This window comes from Perissodus microlepis, chromosome 7 (genome assembly GCF_051167445.1).
Source record: "Perissodus microlepis isolate ML-2025 ecotype Zambia chromosome 7, ASM5116744v1, whole genome shotgun sequence".
Classification (NCBI taxonomy): domain Eukaryota; kingdom Metazoa; phylum Chordata; class Actinopteri; order Cichliformes; family Cichlidae; genus Perissodus; species Perissodus microlepis.
In genome coordinates this window covers 43,152,823-43,175,497 of record NC_140467.1, presented here as the reverse complement: position 1 = coordinate 43,175,497, position 22,675 = coordinate 43,152,823, and the positions used below count along the sequence as shown (strand labels likewise).

The 22,675-nt window shown below is 42.0% G+C and overlaps 2 protein-coding genes across 3 annotated transcripts in view; one reads left to right on the top strand and one right to left on the bottom strand.

Annotated features, from left to right (window-relative positions):
• The window catches only part of ric1 (RIC1 homolog, RAB6A GEF complex partner 1), a 51,221-nt gene extending 41,270 nt beyond the window's left edge, over positions 1-9,951 (top strand). For both annotated transcript variants that reach the window (XM_084935246.1, XM_084935245.1), the window contains exon 27: positions 618-9,951. In XM_084935246.1, the coding sequence (XP_084791372.1) occupies positions 618-936 (319 nt within the window). In that variant the 3' untranslated portion in view covers positions 937-9,951. The remainder of the gene's footprint in view (positions 1-617) is intronic.
• ermp1 (endoplasmic reticulum metallopeptidase 1) lies at positions 3,871-22,571 on the bottom strand. Its single transcript, XM_084935247.1, has 15 exons — positions 22,203-22,571; positions 19,985-20,289; positions 18,277-18,404; positions 18,019-18,124; positions 17,525-17,671; positions 16,970-17,062; positions 14,208-14,420; positions 13,657-13,877; positions 11,326-11,500; positions 10,271-10,461; positions 9,799-9,951; positions 8,708-8,910; positions 8,500-8,615; positions 8,100-8,263; positions 3,871-7,155 (listed from the first exon to the last, which is right to left on the bottom strand). The coding sequence occupies exons 1-15, from the start codon at positions 22,475-22,477 to the stop codon at positions 6,979-6,981; spliced, it is 2,667 nt and encodes an 888-aa protein (XP_084791373.1). The 5' UTR covers positions 22,478-22,571; the 3' UTR covers positions 3,871-6,978.
• Between the last annotated feature and the right edge of the window lie 104 nt (positions 22,572-22,675).

Here is a 22,675-nt window from a genome sequence, read left to right as displayed (position 1 = left end):
TGTGCTGGTACTGATATTTTTAATCTATAAAAACACGTTATGTAGGGGAGAGCAGTGCGTTCTGATTTATGAGATTTCATCTTTAGTTTGGAAATTGTGACACATTTTTAATGACCACTAAATCACTGTGATTTGTTTTTTATATTATGCAATAGGGCAGCACGGTGGCATGGTGGTTAGCACTGTTGCCTCACAGCAAGAAGGTCCTGAGTTCAATTCCACCATCAGGCCGGGGTCTTTCTGTGTGGAGTTTGCATGTTCTCAGCATGTTTGCGTGGGTTCTCCCCGGGTACTCCAGCTTCCTCTCACAGTCCAAAGACATGCACTTTGTGGGGATAGGTTAATTGAAAAATCTAAATTGCCCATGTGAGTGAATGTGAGTGTGACTGGTTGTTTTTCCCTGTGTGTTGGCCCTGCGACAGACTGGCGACCTGTCCAGGGCGTACCCTGCCTCTCGCCCTATGTTGTTATCGATCCTATTATCGAAAGTCACCATCAGTAGCAATCAGATACCGATACCAGTATTGATAACTATACTATCAGTATTTGGATATAACAACTTGTATAGAGAGATTTCTTTACCTTTTTTATTACAATGTTTTGTCTTCTTCCCGTAGCCTGGGTTACAAACCATTCCTCAGCCTGATCCAGCCGCAGCTGCAGCGGCTGATGGAGTCGACGTCGGAGCAGGTGCAGCCTGAAGCCTTCCAGCCTGCCACCCAATGCTCCAAGCTCAGTGGCTCTGAAGGTCTGGGAGGAGCCGCGGTACCTCGAGTAGAAGACAGCAGAGGAGTGGTGACCCCGCTGGGCCTGGCCCTGCCCTCTCTCGAACCCGCAGGAGTTTTCCCCCGTCCCCCCTCTGAGGACTGTCCTCCCGAACAGACGGAGGAGCAGGGGGAGGAGGAGGGGGGAACCTACGACTGCACCTTGTCCTGAAGCCTCTTCTGGACTTTTTAACCTGTGAACCCTTCAAGGGCCGGAGTGGAGGAAGCTGCAGCATTGGCTGACTGGAAAAAGACTTCATTTGTGTGAGCGAGCAAGTGTGTGCGTGCCTACGTTTGTGCGCCTCTTTGTCGGTTCCTACTTCAGTCAGTATTACCCACTCTTTAGATCGCTATCAGCCCGACAGGCACAAAGACATCACAGCACAAACGGTTCCTTTTTAATAGAGCTCATTTCAGCAGATTGTGCTGGTAGATTAGAGAGGAGGGTTACTCATGTCAGTTGTTTTCCACTTGTGTTGTTTTGGAAGCTGTAGAGCAGCACGCGAAAGCTCGGGTAGAGCAATAGAATCAGTTCAAAGGGTCTGTTCTGATCTTTGCGCTAACCGCGGAGCATAACGTAGAACAAAGAAAAAGAAAAAGCTCGAGAACCTTTTACGGGACTCGCTGAAGTGCGTCTGAGCCTACAGTACGTGAAGCGTGCCGTTCTGTCTGTGTGCACAAGAGGTGTTTCATACTTTCATACCTCAGTATAATTTTAAAATATTTTGTGATACCTTTTTTTCTATAATGTAACAGTGTACAGGATGACATTATTTTTCTATCCCTCTGCAGTCACCCTGTGACCAAAAAAAGAAAAAACACCCTCAGCAGATGATTCTGTGCGATTCTTTAAAACAGTTGAATTTAAGGTTTCTAAGAAAATGATCTGTGAGTAGAATCCCACTGTTCTGAGTGCAGACTAGTTTCTTACCACTGATCAGCACCTCGCCCGCCCGCTGCCCACCCCCTCCCTAGTGATGCTAAAGTACAGAATCAGCTGCCTCGCCCTTCCCCGTGTGGGTTTTCACACAAAGCAAAGCAGATCTGTGTTGATCCTTCAACACTTCCTGCGCTGAACAAAAAATAAAAAAATCACAAGATGCTTCTTTTTGGGGGGTTTTTTTAATTCAAAAAAGGCTTTTTTGTTTCCCATCACGCGAGAGGCACATCATTAGTGAGTTTTTAAAAGCCATCAGATGGATCGTTGGCTTGTCAGCAGTGTTAGGAGCGACGCTTTAGTATTGTTTTAGTTTGAGGGATTGATTGTTGTGCAATAGATAAGTTGCCGTGTGGTTTTTGACCCTAACCCTCTCGCAGTTCGTCCGGACCACCCGCGAGACGAGCGGGAGGCCGATCACCGCGTTCTCGTGCTTCCGAGTGGAAATCTGGACGCGTGTGCAGGGCCGTATTCACACCACGTCGACATGATTGGTGACTCTGATCACGTTGAATTGATTTTTATCGTATTAGTCCTCGTCATTACTATTATTTATTGGGATTATTAGCTGAGAGATCATTCCTGCTTTGTTTTTAATGACTGATAACAAAACTCCTTCCCCCTCCTCTTTAGTTATCAAAGTCATGCATTGGCTCAACTACAAGCACTAAAAGAAAAACAATGCGTCAGTATTATATTGTGCAATGTATTGAAATGTTACTCAGCTTTATTTTTTTATGCTTACTACTGCTTTTGGGTTTGTTTGTTTTTTCTTTCATTCCCCCCAGCTGTGCGCTTCTCATCCTAGACCAAAATGATAAGTTACAGTTGGGTGTGTTTATCCGTTTAGATTCTTGAATGGTTTCTCTTCTACGAGCTGCCCGTCAGTATACACAAAAAGGTTGAGACCGCCCAAGCGGCTCTGTATCGTCTACTTCGACCCTCCTTCCGCTCTGAACAAGCCTACAGCTCCACTACAAGCTTTACTTGAACACGGACACTTGATGAACCAAAGACTTTACGTCCAGAGGCCTTCTGTTTTAACCCCGTTGCTTCGATTTGAACGCTCGAGTCCTCATGCAGAGGGAGGAGAATCTCACTCACGCACATCCCAGCCCTCTCATCAGAAACATCATCGCTCAAAACTAATGCTGACGGTATGCGAGACAATTTCCTACGGAAATGAATATTTCAGCTCTTTTATGGTTTCCTTCTCGGTGAGGGAGGGGTGTCGTTCGCTCGCTCAGTAAAACGTGGACAGCAGCTCCCTCCCAACTGTGTACAGTTTAAAAGTATTGCTCGTTTCCTCAGAGTCGAGATTTATTTCTGGGGCAGCAGACATCCTCAATACAGTGTAAAGATACTCTCTTGTACATTCGCCTTTTCTACTTATATTTGGTTTTCTACTTCATTTTTCCCCCCTTGTACATAAAGACCAATAAATTATTTTTAAAAGGTTTGTCTGCCTTTTTGACCTCCTTATTTTTAAAGCAACGCAGCAGCTGCAGACAAAGCAGCAACGTGTGTGTGTGTTTGGCTTTAAATACTCTAGAAAAGAGCTCTTATATTAATGTTTGACACCAGAAAAAACTGAGAGTTAACTGACATATTAACATTACAACTCCATGAATATCACACGGGGGAATCTGATGGCTTTAAATTGACTGTTTTGTTAAATTCACGTTTAAAAGACAGTTCTGGGTTTTATTCTTCGAGCTGTGGTGCCCTTGCAGTCTTTATATTAAAACATAATTGATATCTGTACATGCAGTTTTGAAGTAAGATCAGCAAGCAGGAGTGGTTGCATTTCCTCTGCCTGTAGAAAGAGAGCAGAGTTATTTTACTTATGCAAAAATTCTCATGGCCAAAATGTAATTTTTAGTTAAACAAGTGTCAAATGGTTGCCATGTCAGGGTCAGCTGTGACAGAACGGCAGGGATTTTGTTTGTATTGGTGATGTACTTTACAGGCAGAAAATGGACATATTCACTCCAGATCGACTTAAAGTGACACTGATTGGTCAGTAGCCAGTTACCATGCCGATGTATCAAAGAAAAACCAGGCTTAACCCTGAAGTTACCTGGGTGAACATGAAACCCTGCCTCACCATGTAGCTGATATAGCTGATGATGTTAGCGTGCACGTCTAAAGAAGTGACACTTGCCAAGATTAAACGTAAGAAGCTTTTTAATTGCTGTACAAGTGTTAAATTAATTCAAACTTTTTGCATAATGTGAAATCATCCCGTAAATTGAATACACCCTGTTAACCAGACCCAATAATCCAAAGCTCAACAGTCAACAGTTCCAACTAAGAAAACAAATAACTTCAAGGAAGAAGGTTAGCGGTTATGTGACGGTCGCTAGAAAGAAAGAAAAAAATCTGTCTTGTTAGAAATCAACTCTAAGAACAAAACTAGCAGTTACAGATGTGGATGAAAGGTCAATTTAAAGAAAGAAAACCCCCAAAACTTCAAATGTAATATTTTCAGATATCACATTAAGATATTTAAAAGTATCCCACAGTTAAAGAACGTATTTCTTGACTTGATATGGACTTCTAGACTGTTATGTGTGAAGAAGATAAAGTCCAAAATCTGAACTCACGCTCAACAAAAACGTTCAGTGCAGTGCCCGTCAGCCTCTCAGCCTACACTAGCTCACACTAACACATTAGTAACGCATAGTAAATTCAAATCACTCACATCTGAAAAGGAGTGCGTATGAAGCTCTCGAACACTGGGAGCAACAGCAGTGTAGGGTGAGCCATTTCTCAGCCTTTCCCCGCTCTGCCCCTCTATTACAGCAGTACCTGCTCGGGACAAAATGAGACTTTTTACTGGTCTTAGTAAAGAAAAAAATCCATCTTTCAGTCTGGAGCAGCAGGATCAAGTACAGAGTCGGCCGTCAGTGGACAGATCAGAAAAGACTGGACTTTTTTTTTTTTTTCCCTCCCAGGTTTTAGTGCCGCACTCAAACTGCAGACACCCGAAACGTGAACAGGGGTGAGGTGATGAACGTTATCATGAGGTAAATGGCAAAAAAACTAAATGTATATAGGCATGGTACTTTAGTGAAAGCAAAAACTACATCACCACCAAGCAAAAATCTAATTTGTTTAAATCTTTGTCCTTTTGAAGGAGCACTGAGGTCTCGCTGATCTTTGCAGGAATCAGCTGATGAGGTGAAAAAGTCCAAGCAGGCGCTTTCGCCTGCATCACACGGGCTTCCTCAGCAGGTGGAGTCGAAGCGCTTCAAGTGCCTGTCGTCAAAGTTAAGACTGAAATTTTTTTTCATTGCTATGAAACCAGTAAAAAGAAGTATCCTTTATCATTTGATCTGACCCGTGAGGCGACACGAACACAAACTCCACTCACGTGCTGAGATATAACTCCAGAATAGCTACAGAGTGGCTCAATATGAATTTTATGACTTTAAAATAGTTTGACTTTCAAAAAAAGAGCACAGTGGGAAAATCTGCTGAAGGCTGTGATGGATGTTAGCAATCCACGGGCATGAAAACGCTTTGCAGTGTGGCACTTGATAGCTTTTAAGACCACTGAGATGTTTGTGTCCACAACAGTAAACGTTTTGTGCGTCTTTGGAAGCAAAACTTTAAGGCCTCCTTTCATTGTGATTTCTCGTTTTGTGGCAAACAGACAACGTGGTTCACGGTGACACCTCGCTAGGTAGACTCGAGGCAGACGAAAGACTTTTGCTTCATTAGTCAACAACCCGATTCCACCTTTGACTCCTTTAAAGAGGAGTCAAACCTGGGGACGCAGGGAAGTCAGACTTTCTGAAAACACAGATATGGACATCTATAAATGGATGTAGCCCACAGATAAGCATGGTGACACTTTATAAACCATTTAAATAATCTCTCTTTTCAACATTAGTTAACTTTTGTTAGCTAAATCTCCTCTAAAGCTTTCCCACAGTAACATTCAATCTGAAACTTATCTCGGTGTTGAGTTTGATCAGTCCGGAGGTAGTGGTAGTACCATGTGAAGCAGACTGTGGATGTGAGCTACAGAAAAAACAACAGCACAAATAAAACTGAGCCCTCTCCAGCAGCTGATTTTACATTCAAGAAAGGGAAAATCAAAAAGTGGGAATAAAAGCCAATCCCAGATTCCCGAGGTTTTCAGACGCCTTATATTGTCTGACCCACGACCCGGGAAGGCATTTCTTTTGCTTACAGATGCAATAAACAAAAGCAGAGGATCACATTTCAAAATCAATGAAGCAAAAGATTTGTTAAAGTCACTGCTGGAGACGGCTGGAAGCATAGTCAAGTTTTCCTTTTTTTTCCCCTTGCTCTTTTTAAAAAAAAAAAAAGTGCAGTTATTACTACAGTAAGAACAAATGTGAAACGGATGCAAAGGTACACCCCCCTGTGGACTGGGGGGGGGGGTAATCCTGAACAATTTTAAACCCTAAAACAAAATTAAACTGCATAAACACGTCAAGTGAAATTACACTGCCCTCCAGATTTAACCACCACTTCCAGAACAGCTTGAATTCAGACATCTGTTTTCATTTAACACAGTTTTCTGTCTGCACGCCATGTCCTCCGACAGTTTAAGCAGGCGTTACATTCCTCGTTAAAACGCGTGGCTCCAAAAATTTAAAAAAATAAATGAGTGGTCTTAGTAAAGAAGGGCAAGTCAGTAAATCAAAAACTATTAAAACAAGTGCAGGTTAATGACAAGTGACTTTCAAAGTATCCAGTTAAATTCAGAGGAGGAGAGAACAGGTTGAACTCATCCATCATGTGTTATTGCACCCTACGATGCACAGCGCGGTTGGTAGACACATTTAATATGACAATGTCCAGAGTGGTTTTGCTGATAAAGAGCAGTGGAGGTAGCCGTGCGGTGTTAGTTGTTCGGGAGGAACACTGGCGTTAGTGAGGAAGAGCGGGGGTGGATGTGAGCGAAAGGAGAAGCGAGTTACAGCGAGTAAAGCAAAAGGCACGATCGAACAAGTAGAGAACAGAAAAAAAAAACTAACCCCTTCCTTTCACTAACCCGGGAGTGAGCACAGCACCAAGCATCTCTCCTTGGTTAACTACAGTGCCTACTGACACAGTGGTGGGGGTCTCTCAGGCTGGCTGGGGTGGAGCTCGCATGTGTTGTGTGTGTTACAGTTTGAGTGAAAAGGCAGCGGGGTCGCTCCTCTGTATTCTTCCTTGTAATCTCTTCTACATCTGTCTTGTGGAGCCCTGTGGGCCAAAGCTCTCCTCTGCAGCAGCCTCGTGGGATGTGTGACATCCTCAGTATCGGTACATGTCATAGGTACTGACCCAGGAAGAGGGAAAAGCCCATGTGGGGAACCTGTGAAGCATTTCCTCCAACCGAGCAGTCCTCTGGTCTTTCCCAAAGAAATAGTGGGAGGAGATGGCGACTGAGATGATCCCCTCGGGGCCAGATGGGTCAGGGTCTGCGGGAGGCTGACAAACAGAGGGACAGAAATAAAACAGCAGAAGAACCAAATAAGATTAGCAATGTCTTAAGTCTGATTATGCTGCATGAGGAGTTTGTCTGAGCCACGAGGGGTTACGTGCAGCATTCGTTGCAAATCGTGGCTCAGTCCCACTCATTTTAAAACATGGGCCACATGCAGCCGACTTTGATCTTAAGCAAGCGGAATCAGTGAAGCTGATCAGTAAAGCAGGGGAGCTCGTTATAGCTGTAAAAGTAAAACTGATGAAAATATAGTTCAAAGTCCAAAATTCTACATTTTTCTGATTCTGGCCCCCCGGCCTTATGTTTGGCCGTAATAATAGGACAAAAACCTTGTGACTAGGAAAAATCTGTGGTTTCCCAGCGGTGTTTTTCACTTTCAGCAAACAACTGCAAGTAGTGGGGTGACCAGCTTCAGATGGCAACTGCACAGGTTGTCTCCAAATAATCATGGGTCTCACTGCTGGACTGACTGCAGTCACTCAGGTTTACAAATAATTACCATCGAATTTATAAATGAAGACAAATTGACAACATGTTGCAATTAACCAGTTAGTCATCTGTGACAAATTTATTTGCAATCCTGGGATTGACTCAACTGGTTATATTGTGCTTGTATTAAACTTTATTAAAAATAAAGTTTCCAGTCATGTGTTATTTTGCACTCAAATTGCCATCCTGCAGCAACTATTTGTGGAGACATTTCTGTGTCAAATCCATGTGGCTGTGGCTGGACTCTGAATCTAACAAGTTAATGTGAATTCCTGTGTGTGTAGATGGCAACAGGTACATGTTATTTGCCTGTTTATCACAGTTAATTACTGTAATTTGCAAAACTATTGCAGGTAATTGTCGGTACAGACTGCTTGATGCACCAAAGTCACTATGAAGATGGAAATAGGAAATGTAAATAAGAAGAAAAGGTCAGTACCTGTATTTCAAACCAGAAGGTCCATGTGGGGGCGTCAAGGCCATGTGAATAGAAGATAAAATATTCTCCGCTCAAGTCAAATCGAGGCGTCCCGTCACCGAAGGACCAGGTAGAGAGGCTGGCTCCTCGATGAGGCATTAGATACAAAGACATGTGGCTCGGGCCTGCATGAGACAGGAAGGTCAAGGGTGAAACACAAAGTGATACCTACAACTACAAATCAACGCACAACACTCTCACATTCTTCACACATCCTGCACATGTGATCATGATGGTCTTTAAAAATGGTCATCAATTTTCTGATTTACACCTGGTCCATGTTTTGGGTTTGCTCCTTCTGCTATCACTTGGTACTTCTTTAGATCCCCAAAATCTTAACCCTCTATTAGCTGCTCCTGACCTTTCACACTGAATGTCATCTTGATCGTTCCCCAGCTCGTCTCTTCTTTGGACAGCAGGCTGAACTCCACCGGAGAGCTCGGAGACACTTCCGGAGCAGGGAGGTACCAGTTCTTCCTGCAAACACACGGGAGCACTTGTGAAGTTCAAAGCATGACTGAAACAAGCATTTATTATGACACCAGAGGCATCAAAGCTACAAGGCTGACCTGCTGAGGAACTTGACAGGCAGGAACCAGGGATAACCACAGAAAGGTCGGTCCTCTCTGCAGCGGGTCCGAACCGTTTCGTTGATCTCGGGGATGTGGGGTGTGACGTGCTGCATGCCCGTGTAGTCAAAGCTGTTTATCCACAGACCTGAGTCTCGGCTCTCCACTTGGCCCTGGAGATTGTGGAAGGTCCGTGTTGTATGCTGCAGGGAGAGTAACAGGAAAAGAAAAACAACGAAGTTCTTTGATGTTAACATGTTCTCTTTTCTTTCACGTGCTTTGTGCTACATCTGTTTAGCTGGAATGACTCAATGTAAATTACATACGTGAGCACATCAGGGAGGAAAATATAATAATAAAAGATGACAGAATTATTTCCATGTTTAAGAAACACAATTTAACACGTCAAGAACACTCGAGGAGTTAGGCTCCTCGAGAGTGTTTACAACTCGAAGGATTTACACCGAGGTGCAAACGGGCAGGTTACACTCAAGAACAGGAAGGCCAGATTAGACTGTCATACAAGATCTAAAAGAGGCTGCACAGTTCTGGAAAAATTATTGGGACAGATGAAACCAAAATGGGCATGTGCCGGAATGAATAGCGGAGAATATTATGGAGAAGAGAAACAGCTCATGATCTGAATCATACCACGTTATCATTTAACTGTGGTGGAGGTAACACTATGGCATGAGCACGTATTGCAGCCAGTGGACATGGGTTTCTTGAGGGTGTGACTGCTGATAGAAGCAGCAGAATGAATTGTGCAGTGTACGGGACTATGACCTCAGCTCAGATTCAGCCAAATGCTGCAAAACTGATCAGACCGCACTTTTATTCAAGGGTTTCAAGCTCCTGCCACTCATTTAGAAATGTCTTCTTGCATCATTTTCATTTCAAACCGAGTCACTCAGACCTCAAACGTCATGCAATGGACAGGCCAGAGCTTTAGGTTTTGGCCGTTATGAATATGAATACATTTACTGGTTTTGACTTCTCCTTGCAGATCCAGTTTTTCCTTTTCTTACATACTGTATCTGTATCATTTTTGTGTATATTTGTGTTTTTGTGTGCATGTTATGTATTTCAACCTGCAGGAAAACTCTCTTTGGTCGCGGACTGTCTAGATCGCCCGAATAAGGAAAGAAGAGGCCACAGGACACCAACAGGAACATGATGGTGAAGACGAACCCAAGACCTGCCATGATCCGCTTAGTGCTCCGCACCAAGTAGATAAAATGCAGCTGACAAAGACATGAGCATGTGTTACTGAACAGAAGAAGGAACGGGCATTTGAAAATACAACTAAGGTGGCACGAAATACCTGATTCCCCAACACATTTTCTAAAGTAAATTCACTTCTGCCAATTATACTCCATACTATACGTATATTTCCTTCTGTATCTGGTTTGAAAATAAACTTACTACTACTACCAGATTAATCAAAACAATTTTTTAGTCAAGTATATTCTGTCTAATTCAAAATGGGTTTTCTCTGTTTCTTCTGCTTAATAAAAATCCTGATTTTCTTCTCACTCCTATATATAATGTAGAAATACTCACAAAAAAGGAGGAGAGGAAGATGGTTGCCAGAGTGACTAAGGAGGCCAGCACCACCTCGGGGGGTATCTCTGTGCCACTCCGCCCCATGATGGGAGTGAAAATCTCAAACACCACCCAGATGAGAAACATGAAGTGCACATATGGCAACGCCAGGCCCAGCAGGTACAGCACGCAGTACTTCGCTGATGCTCCTGGAGAAAAAAAGAAATCTTTGTCAGGTATAACTGAGCCAGAGAGACACACACACACGCACACTGGATTCTCGTAGCTGCCCCCGCAGCTAAGAAAATACATTTTAAAGAGAAAAGTGTTTATACAGTCTTCAAAGTGAAACATCTAAACACTACAACTCAAATGTGATTCCAGTCCTGTTTTCTGCTGTGCAAGCAGAAGAAAACAACATGCTTTGCAGTGAGTTTTGCAGATTCAGTGAATGTGTGCCTTATTTCCTGCCTACAATATATTTAGAAAAACATTTCGCTGAACTCTGCTGCTGCTACTTAGGATTTGTCTGTAGGAGGCTGCATGATCCATCCATCATATATTGTTACTATTTATCTAGCGACTTAATCATTAAGGATCCAATCCGGAACCCTTTTGATCACTGGGGGGGCAAAAAAAACAAAACAAAAAAAAAAACACCTCTTTGATACATATCTATCTTTTGTGTGTTATTTTTCAAAAGACATAAGATAGTCTGATAAGAACTTTAAGCATACACAGGCCTTTGGTCAAGAGCACAATAGGAGCTAGAAAGGAAGAGGGTTCACCTTTATTTCATGCAGTTACTTGGAGATCTACTTTGACTATTTCTGTGATAACACAATCATCTAAAATAGCCTGATAAGATTAGAGTACAATGAGAGGATGCTAGCTTCATCTTACTGCTAAGAGAGCTTATAAAGAGCAGGTATGAGCATATACATAATTTACTCTTGTGACTCTAGAAAAAGTATTAATAATTAACCAAAGCGTCCTTACTTTCAACAGTTTTTAGTACCCTGCGCTTCATTCAATCATGGTAAGCAAGGTCGACTTTGAGATCAAGTCTTTACCTCTGTGTTTGAATTCTTTTGCCAGCAGCAGTCTGGTGGCCAGGGGGAAAGCCACCATTAGCATGGGCGCGTAGGCCGAACACAGGCCATGTTGGGTCAACCACACCAGGCTGCAGCACCACAGCAGCAAGCTCACGTCAAAGTAAAGGTCACCCAGCTCTACCAGGCGGACGCCCTGTGAGGAAAACAAAAGCTCAACATACAAGAAATGTGCAGGGGAAGGTGTGTGGTGCTTTGACAGATGAGGATTTAACCTGTAAGTATGGAAATCTAATTGTTGTTTTGCAAAACAACCACAACAACAGCAAAACAAATACAGAGAAGTTCATCATACTAATCAGAACTTTTGGGGGGATATCAGTAACAAATTAATGTCACTAATATACTCACCTGCCCCATAGATTAGGCATAACAATCAATGGATTCATTTAAAAGTGCCAAACTTTCAAACTGCAAACAACCGACTGCCGAGGCTTTTGGTCTGCTGTCAAGTTTCAGTTAACACGATTTAATAGTGAAATAGTACATAGAGGTTCTTATTTGGGTGAAATGTGAGTGCTGGGCTCTTCTTACATAAACTGCAAATAAGATCATCAACTCATCTGATGTGGATAAAAAACAAGAAATAACTTCCACGGCTTTATCCCGAAATCACAACTGTAAACTAAAAGGAGGATAAAACCACTTAAGAAAATGACAATCACTACAACTATAACTTGTATAAGTTTAATTTGAGGACTAATAATTTATTCCCTCTCTGTCCTGGGAGCGAGACATTTTTCTTGCAGAATATACCATTCAGGATTAGAGTAAGGAAACATGCCGTTCTCTCAATAGTCATGTTGTTTCACTGAAGCGTTATGTAATCTGGGACAAAGGTTAGTCTGTGTCCTTACTGGAAAATGGCCATGATAAGCTGCAGTTCACATTGTGGTAAGCTGAGGCTCCAGATCTAAATCAATTCAGTGCAGCTCTTTCAGCTTTAAATTAGTGCTCGTATTTTATAAATGTCACACATACAATACGCCCATTCAATTTCAACCATCTGTTTCTACAAAGTATTCAACGACTTACCAAAGAAATCTATAACACTCTTTTAAAGCATGTGAGAAATGGATTTTGCTTTTATGACAAAGGTGCTAACATCTAAGAGCTGAATGAATGCCTATTGAAAACCACAGTGAGATCAAATTTGGTAAACGTACATGTGAGGCACAAAGGACAGTCTGTCTCACATTTCTACAGTTTTATAACCACACACAGGCGACTGTCAGCAGTTTACCGAGTCATCATGACGCATCAGTCACAGTGAAATACTATAATATCCACTTTACTACAATCAGAAAACAATCAATAAGAATAATTAAAGACCAATTTGAACTCTACAATCACCGTCCAATTTTTAGGTAGACTTTGCTAGGACTGGGTTAGACCCCTTTCTCTTAATTCTTTGTAGAACAAATTGAACAATGTGCTGGAAACACAGATTTTGGTCCATACTGACATGACAGCATCACACAGTAGCTGTAGATTAGTCAGCCTTTCATCCATAATGTCAATCTCCCATCCCACCATACCCCGCATGTGCTCAGTTGGTACTAAGGAGCACAAAGTGTGCCAATAAAATATACTCCAGACAATTTCACTGCCACCAGCCTGAAATGTTCATCCAAGACAAGATGGATGCTTTCATACCAAATTCAAACTCTATCTGAAAGTTACATGGGAAATTTAGGCTAATCAGCCTATTCAACAATTTTTCCAACCTTATGCTGTCCAGTTTTGAACTGTAGCCTCAGTTTTCTGTTCTAAACTGAGAGGAGTGACTTCTGACTTTTTCTGACCATTCTCTCTAAACTCTGGAGATCAGACTGCCGGCAACTGTGCCACATCCAAAGTCACATAAATCACCCTTCTTCCCCATTCTGAGGCTCACTTTGAACATTAGCATGTTGTCTGCACACCTAAATCACTGTGGCTGCAATATGGTTGGCTGATTAGACATTTGCCTTAATAAGCAGTTGAACAGGTGCAACTAACAAATTTAAAGAATAAAGATACTTTTTCCAACTTTAACACAACAAATAGTCCAAAATTTGTCTGTGACAATTCATTTTTCCTATTCATCAAATATAAGTGGGTTTTAGAAAGAAGCCACATCTTTGACAGTGATGCATAATGTCACTTTTACCATACAATCAGACAATGCTCCTAAAAGTTTTAACAGTACATTTCACATTCAGTGTTACTGCTACTGTTAATCATGTCCTGCCACTCGGTCTCTGCTTGAAATTTACTGGAAGCTCTATATTTAAAACTCCACTCACTCACCCCGTAGTACAGGTTCTTGGCCAGTGTGTGTATCAGTATCATCTTGCCAGTGGCTGCAGCTCCATACAGGCAGACTGAGGCATAGAAGTGGTTGTACCAAAACATGGAGCGGCCCAACAGAGTGACAAGCAGGGCCACAATCAGCACTGACAACAGGGTGACAAACCAGCTGAGCAATGCTACACCTGTGGCGCAGGCCAGGTCTCGAACATAGCGCCCACCTTGGAGACACAGAGACAAGTGACCAATTACGCCAATAAATTAGGATTTTACCAATTTATTCTGCAGATCCACAAGAGCTCATCAAAGCTATTTGTTCTAAATCTTAAAACTGCAACATATCATTAAAATATACGCAGCTTGGGGCCATTAATGCAAATGAAACAAGCATTTCATGTTCATTACTTTTCTGGTAAGTGATGTAACCCTAAACCTTAACGATCAATTTCTTAGAAAATGACCTCTTCAAGGACTACCTTGCCCCCTAGTCAGAATCCTTGATTTAAAGACCAATCAGTAACAAGGATTAAGTGCAGGAAATGGTGACCTACCTCCATGGCCAGGCATTGAGGCTTTCTTGGCCAGGTAGAGGAATGTAGCTGTGGCCACCATGTAGTTGAGGATAGTGCCAACACGAGCTGGGTAAGCTACCACAATTACACCTAGCAGGTCAAAAAACACCATATTGCCATGGCGGTACTCTGAGGAATCAGCCAACTTTTCTGACATTGCCAGATACTTCAGAACGGCCAGGATGTTGTCACCTGAAAACAGGACGTAAATATGGAGTTAAAGACAGTCAAAGCTTCAGTGCATTTACTCCATAAAGAACAGTGTGCATCATCTGGGCAGCCTGCCATATACAAGCCAGTTATCCAGACAGTAAATGACAACAGAATAAGAGGAACTGGGAGGTTTAGTCAATAGAGGTTTAGAGTTTCCACCACTTGTGATTTTATCCTACATATGGGGAAGTAAACAGATTATATGACTGAATATGAAAGTGATAACCTCATAGGACCTCACATGACTAAAAGGATTATCCTTTACAGAGCTGACATGTCACATGCATTACACCAGTTACTGTTGACTGAGCAGAAAAGGCTACACAGAGGGGGTGGCCTGTTAAATGGCACTATATTGGTAAATTACAGCCCCCAACACATGCAGATGACTACTGCGACCTCTTACACAAACAATAATATTGTAAAAACCAATTAAACACACATATACTGTTTTACTCACAGAAGAGTTTTTTTCCCCCATGACAGGACATGTAAGAGAGGATGATAGGATCTGACAGATAAGGACAGTACTCTCTCATATTCCACTGCTGTGCCTTATGTGCACTATTACAGAGTAATGTATGGTGATGTATACACCATGTATTTGTTGCGGTGAGGATGGCTGTGGAAGGAGGAAAAGCTCAGTGGTGTGTGTGTGTGTGTGTGTGCGTGTGAGTGTGTGTGTGTGCGTGTGAGAGAGAGATGGAGATGGAGAACAAATCTTATTTACAAGTTTACGGGGCACCAAGGGCTTTCTGTTTAAATTGACTCCAAATATGAAGTTCAGCTCAGATCAGAAATCTGATTACAGGAAGGAACAGCAAGAGCGAGCTGTACAGTGGATATAAAAATACTGCCCGCGCTACCCATCAGCCTCGTAGTAGATACACCTATGGTATCAATTTAAAAATCCTATGTTGCCTTATGAGCACAGCCTTAAACTAAGACTTTATTGAAGCACCTTTTGATTTTATCACAGCATACCATTTGTCAACATGGCATGTCTTGACTTGGGAATAGTTGCCCATGCTTCCTTGCAAACACACTCCAAATGTGTCAGATCTGAGCTGTTCTACACAGCCCTCTTCAGGTCACCCCACAAATATTCTACTGAAAACCTAAAACCCCCCAAACTTTAATTTGCTTCTGTTGAATCCATTATTTTGTTGATTTGGATGTATGCTTGTACCTCCACCTTTACGAAAGCCCCAGTTCAATCTGGAATGGCCCAACAAGAGTCCAGATGTAAATCCTTAAAAATGTGTGGGATGACCTGAAGGGAGCTGTGCACAAGTGCTATCTGATAGATTTGCAGCACTTGTCTGAGGAAGAGTGGGCAAATCAAGTCAAGATGTGCCATGATACCCATGCTACCCAAATCTCCCCTTGTGGACAATTAAAGGATTATTCTATTCTGCTAGTAGAGTCCTACTCAAGAATACTGAATGCACTCATTTTCACAGGTTGTAGGTCACATAAAAAGCGGGAAACGTTTTGAAATGACTCACTGTCGTCCCGTATTTTAACATCACAAAAACTTGGCATTTTTACAGGGGTGTGTAGACTTGTTTTCAATTCACTGCAGCCAAAAAAACCAACAAAAAAACAGTTTCGTTTTTTTTCCTCTGTACTACTGTACTATACTACCTCCATATCTGCACAGTTAATGGCACAAAAACACAAGGCAAGACAAAGCTCCATTGTTCTTCCGCCTGGTAGATTTGCTGTGGCCAAAACAACACTGTACAATCAAGATTTTGTACAGAGTTCACTGCTTGCAATTTGCTCACATCTTTCTATTTTCTGTTTCTATCACAAAGCCAACACTGATGGTAACGATAAGATCCATTTTATAAACACGGAAACAAGCTCTTTTTAGAAAAACATTTCACATATAATCTCTACAAGAGATCCACGCTGCATTTGCTTTTAACTAAAGTGAATCGCTTGCTCCGCTTAGACCAAACCGAGAGACATAGATTTTTAAGCAGAGGCCAAAGGGTGTATTCATCACAAGCTTCAAAAGAGCAGAACTGCTGATAGATCCTCGCCTTCCGTGCTGTGTCCTACTCTCCACCTTACAGCACTTTTCTGCCCTCTTCTTTACAGACTAAAAATACCTTCTGCCTCCGTCTGAAATCTCGCTTTCTCTCTCTAATAATTCATGCCTTTCATGGGGAGTTGCTGCACACAGAAGAACAGAAGGGTGATGTCCAGTAGTTGCTGAGGGAGAGAGGAAAGATGCCAACTGATGCCAAGGTTTTTAGTGCTGTCTGACTGGATTCTCTGCTAAGCAAAGCAAAATTATTCAGCAACGCAGAAGCACAAGGGGCAACAGTCTGTGACTGCCGCTGTACGTGTGCATATTTAAGTCCTTAGACAGACTGGTGGACAAAGGACAAATGCACAGCAGGTGTCTGTAACAGAAAAATGGTGCTGGAGTGACAACTCTCACATATTTGCAATGAGTCTTGAATAAAAGCGTAATAAATATTTGAGCATGGAAGCATATGAGGTCCGCTGCTTACCCGCTCTCTGTATCGAGTCTGTTAGGATCCTGTTAGCTGTATCGTACTTGGTGTGGTAGATGAAGCCATTTTCAATGAAAGCCAGATCAATGCCTGCATAAAAATATATTAAACCAGAACGCCAGTAATGGAAAAGCTCATCCAATTCACAGGTTACTGTAACGTGTGAAGCACAGAAAAAAAAGTGATACATTTCATTGTCAGTGGTTCTATTACGCAAACTAGCAAGTATTAAAATTCTCAGAGAAGTAAAGGAGGCTCAAAAACTCACATCCCAAAAATCTGATTTCAAGAAGAATAGGGATTCTTTTGAAAACCCATAACACAGGAAATATGACCGCATAATTTAGGTGAAGACCAATTGAGTGGATCATTGTGTGCAAGCTACACTAAATTCTGACCAGAGCAGCGGGTCAGGAAGCACATCCTTCCTGACATTATTTTTAAAAAAAAGCATAATAAAGTAATGTTTAGCTATAAACATATTCTGCAAAGAAAACTTGCATATTTTCCTTATTGGCTTCTGTTATGTAGTGTAAGAATCGGTGGACTTACCTGGGATGTTACCAAAGTCCCTAAATATGCGGAAGTCCGTATCTGAGGGAATAACACCACTCTGAAAGACCTCCTGGCCGACCACAGAGGCGAAGGGGTGTTTGGCTGCATGCACGTAGGCTTGGACCAGCCACGGGTTCTCTGGACCTTTAAGGGAGAAGAGGCTGCTGAAATATTTTAGATACCTGACAATTAGCCTTGATTCCTAAATTTTGTCATACAGATTCATCCTTTTGTAGACAAAGATACATCATCAAAGTTATTTATCCCCTCGCCTCCACCGTTTTTAAACCTGCCTGCTTGTATTTTGGTATTGTAAACATTTAAGTCTCTTTAAAGTACTAAACAAAGGAACAGTAGTTGACTGCTTTAACTGGAGAACCTGCAATGCTTTTTTGCATGCTATAGATGGTAGGCTGCACACACAAACACCAAAAAAAAGGCATCATAACAAACAAACAAGGCTAATTCCTCAAAGTAGTACGTTACAGTACCTGTCTGGAAAACAACCTCCTTGCCACCAACACCTGCAGCCTCCAAATTAATGAAGGCTCGCACCTGCTTGGCCCATGGGTGCTGGGTAATGAAACCATGACTGGCCTAAAGGAGAGCGTGAGGATCCAGAGAGACAAAGAGAGAAACAACAAATGACACGGAGAAAATAATAAAAACAAAAAGAGATACAAATTAAACAAAATGACACCAGTGCTCCTTACAGGCTAGTTTAACATCCCACCAAATGTTCTTTTTACCTGCAGTACATTTTCCTCTGCCCCGTTAAACAGGAAGATGACGCCGTGGTTAAGAGGAGTTGACTGGTTGGCCAGAGAATGGAGGACTTCCAGCATCACTGCACAGCTCACTGCATCATCACTGGCACCTAAGACAGAGAAACTGTCTTAGACAGAGAGCAGTGTGTCACGAATACCAATCGTGGGCTTCTAGTTTACTAAAACATTAGTGAGAGCAACAGAAATCAGTCTTAACCTGCTATTTACATCCAGAGAAATGCAATTAACATCCATCTGTCCTGACCTAGCAAAATAATGCGAGATAACAAAACACAGATGGTAGAAATAAAAGCTCTAAATTATGAAGTGTAGAGAATAGGCCCTGTGTGAAGGAACATGTGTCTACTTGATTAACTTCCACCGCTCCTGGTGAGAGAATAAAGAAAAAGGGGCACCAATGAGACGAAAAGAAAGGAGCATGTGATACAGAAAGATTACACAGCTCAGCAGTGAAAATATACCAAAGTAAGGAAAATATGACCTGCAGATCAGAGGGGCAAACTCAGACATCATGTGCTCTGGCTTTCTACACTCAGTGAGTTCATGAGGTAGGGGTGGGGGCTTGTTCACCCTGTGTCTGCATACCATCCACATATGACAGTAGCATATTAATTGTTTTCTCTCACCATAAGACTTCAGAATGCATGCATCTGTGCAGGTTAGCTTTAAACAGGAAAAAAGTATTTTGAATTAACTTATGAGTTTATCTTACCAAGTCCTGCCTGCTTTTATTCTTTGTTTTTCCATAAACAAACGTTAAGAATTCCAAGAAATCAAAGGCTTGGCAAGCACCGGGGGATCTGAAAATATATGTGTATCTTCCTGGTCCACACCTTTTGGATCAATTTCCTTTTACCAGTGTAGCTGTGTGTAACGCATATGTGTGTGTGAGAATGAGAGCTGGGAAAACATGCCTACCCACAAGGCTCGAGGGTGTAGAGTTAAAAAAAAAAACAACAACAAAAAAAACCTGCTGAATTAAAACCAGACTAAAGCACAATGGCTGCACACTGCAATGTGCTACATATTTAAACCAAGCAGGGAAAAGAAAAGTTTACAATTCATCCTGTAGGGACCATAAATAGTGATGATTGTTGTTAAGAGTTTATGTACACCAGCGACATTATTTAATGTGTTTATAGATCAGATTCTTTATAGATATATCTGTGCCACTTTTACAATTGGGGTGGGGAGGGGGTGTTTAACTAAATTTTAAGTATCAAAGAAACTATTTTATGATCACAACACAGTTTTAAAACAGAGTAGAAATAAAGCTCTCATGCACATGTTCTTGCATGCAACTCAGGCGTGCAAAAGCTCCACTGCAATGACTGTTTTTTTTTAACCAAATGTCACTCAAAAAAATTAAAAACACCAAGTGGTTTTCTAAATGTGTCACTCTAACTACAAATGACAGCAAATCAAGGTGATCAAAGTCAGTCTGATGAGCTCCATCCTCTGGAGACCATAAATAGTACAAAAGAGCACTTGCAGTACAACAACAAATTTAAGAAGATGCTTTTATAAAATGCACAGAATTTGCTGTTGACATGGTCTCCAGGTGTTAATTTGCAAGGTGTGGACTATGAATAAAACAAACACCACCACACTCAGGGTTTCACCCTCACGGAGGCATGTCTGTTCAAATGAGTAATTAATTTGTTTTTACCTGGACTGTTGGCCACTGTGTCAAAGTGGCAGTTGGCGAGCATGAGGTGCTGCGCGCCACCCTTGGGCTCCAGCCTAACGGCAATGTTGGTGATGTGATCATAGAAGCTAGTGAAGCCTCCAAGGAAATCAATGGAGAAGGTCCCAGTGGGACGCTGAATATCAATCGTGAGTTGATGAGGGCCTGCGGCGGTCTCGACCTGAATGTCCTCGATTTGCTTCAACAGGTATCCCACTGTCAGGACCTCATTCTCCTGGCTGCCCACAGGCCGAGGGCCAGCACTAGTAATCTGCTCCAAGTGCTGCCTAGATTGAGAGGTGAGAGAAAAGGACGAAGAGAGAAAGATAAATAACCTGCCATGTTTACTGTGAAACATCAGTAAATCAAGGCGACTTGTCCCAACAGATTTGAGCATATCTCATCAATTTAACAGTTCAGTCGTGTAATTACAGAGTCTGATTGAATGCCACTGTGCATGTGTAGACAAAGCATCAACAAAGTCTCAAAAAACTTAAAATATATTAAATGCATGTCCTGAAGACATGAGTGAACTCACTGACATGGCCTGTAAGAGAAACAACGAGGCTTAAACATTTTTGTGTTAGACAGTGAACTGGCTGCTGGCTTTGCTGATTAACAAAATATTTGTACAAGTACTATAACCCAAGTGTTGTGGGGCTAAACAAGGTTGTATATGACAAACAATGGTAGATCATACTTTACTGTAATTGTGTCTCCAAAGAGGCAGCTTTTCATAACATATATGGGGGGGAAAACTGCTTTAAACCTACAAATTTAACTGTAAAAGATTACAATTTTCACCCTTCTTGTCTTGCTTTCTACTGAAAAGTGATTGAATACATGCAGAACAAGACTTGGAAACTGTACTGAGCAATCTTCAGTATTTCCTGATGCATTGTACACAAGACATTTTTAAGGAAGCAAAACAATTGATCAAAGCTTAAGAGTGAGGTCTGGGGATTGGAGAACAGTGATATTGCCTTAGGAGGTGTTTACTCCCTTTCTTTCTCTTTAGAAGAAAACTGCTGTTTCCTTTTAGAGATACTAAAATACAGCAGTGGTTACTGATACTTAAAACAAATGAACTGTGCCTGATATCAAACCACGACCTCTAAAGTCATGTGTTGTAGTCCAGCTGTTATCCGTATAGATTAAAAACCAATCTCCTGATCAATTTGGTTTTCTTGTAGCCAGTGTGGCACCACATGATATTTCAGAAATCTAAAGTGCTGCTTTCACTCAATTTTTCAATGACCTACTGCAAAATCTGGATTTGTGGGCGACAGACACAGAGCTCAGAGCTCTAATCAGTTCAAATGCAGCTTGTCTCACTCATTTATAGAGCAATGAGCCAAAAGATGGCAAATCCAGCTGCTCTGCACTTTCAGCAGCTCAGCTGACCTCAGATTCAATGCTATAATCCCTGCAGCCCTCTGTAACGCCATGAAACTGAATGAACTTTTAATCTGAAATTTCTACAGCGTCTTTTACAGGGACAGGATGTGTGATGTTTATTATGATCCCTCTTACTGTATTTGAACATTTATTCGATTTTTTTTCTGTGTTTTATAAAATGTCAGGGTTGATAAGTAGGATAGCTCCTGATGCTTACTGTCACTGATCAATATGGTGATTTCTTCTTCTTCTCCTCCTCCTCCTGTTTGTTAATAATGTAATCTAACAAAAGCCCTGCTCCCAAAGGTGTCTTTTCTGTCTCCCACTACAATAAGAGAACTAACTACATGTACATGCTACCGCTATGCTCACGTGCTTTAAATCCGCATTTCCTGTTTCTCAACCGGTCCTTTAAAACCCTTTGTCGTGTATTTGCATTGGAAATGCACCAAATAAAAAACTTACTGTGTGCTACCGTATATAAATAAACACCTACTTTTTTAACATCTGACGGCTTTCAGAATTAGGACTTAGACAGTAAATTTGTTATTCATCTACCCAGGGATGGTTTTAAAAGGCTTAGGGGAGGAATAATGGTTAACTACATCAGATTAGTCCTAATAGTCGCTGCACCTATCCTCTCCTGAGACTGGCACCTGTCCACTTCGCGGCTTAGGTTGAAGGTAAAGGTGGAGATGGAGCGGAACAGGCAGTGGTTTCTGGGCAGGTCTCTTTCCCAACAGAAGAAAGATTAACCGGGCCAACACCTAGAGAATAAAACTGGTCTTATCGTAAAACTCACCTGGCTCTCACTGCGTTGAACTCGCCCGTCGGTTTTCCAATGACAAGCTGCTGCAAAGACAAGTGAACGAGTGCCCACAACACCAAAATAAACACAGAGACCAGGGAAGCTGCGAGCCCTTCTCGCAGCAGGTAAAGGTTCACTTCGGGCTTCCTCTTCGGCTCACCGTTGTAGCCGTTGTTCTCGCAGCGGTCCTGGGCTCCGTTATTATCCTGAGCGATGTATTGTTGAGTCCCGAAGGGTTTTATTCTCCGGACAGTGGTGTCGCCCTCCATTTCTGAGCCAGCGGTACATCAGCTGCAAGCGTCGCTCTCGGTCTTCGCCTTTTTCTTTTTCTTTTTTTCCTCCTCTCTTCGGACGACAAACGGATCGCGCAGAGGGACAAACTTGAATGAGAGGGCGGGAGGAGGAGGGAAATCAGAAGAGATTTGTCGAAACGTTATGCAAATTAAGTTAAATTTCTGTGCTTACTA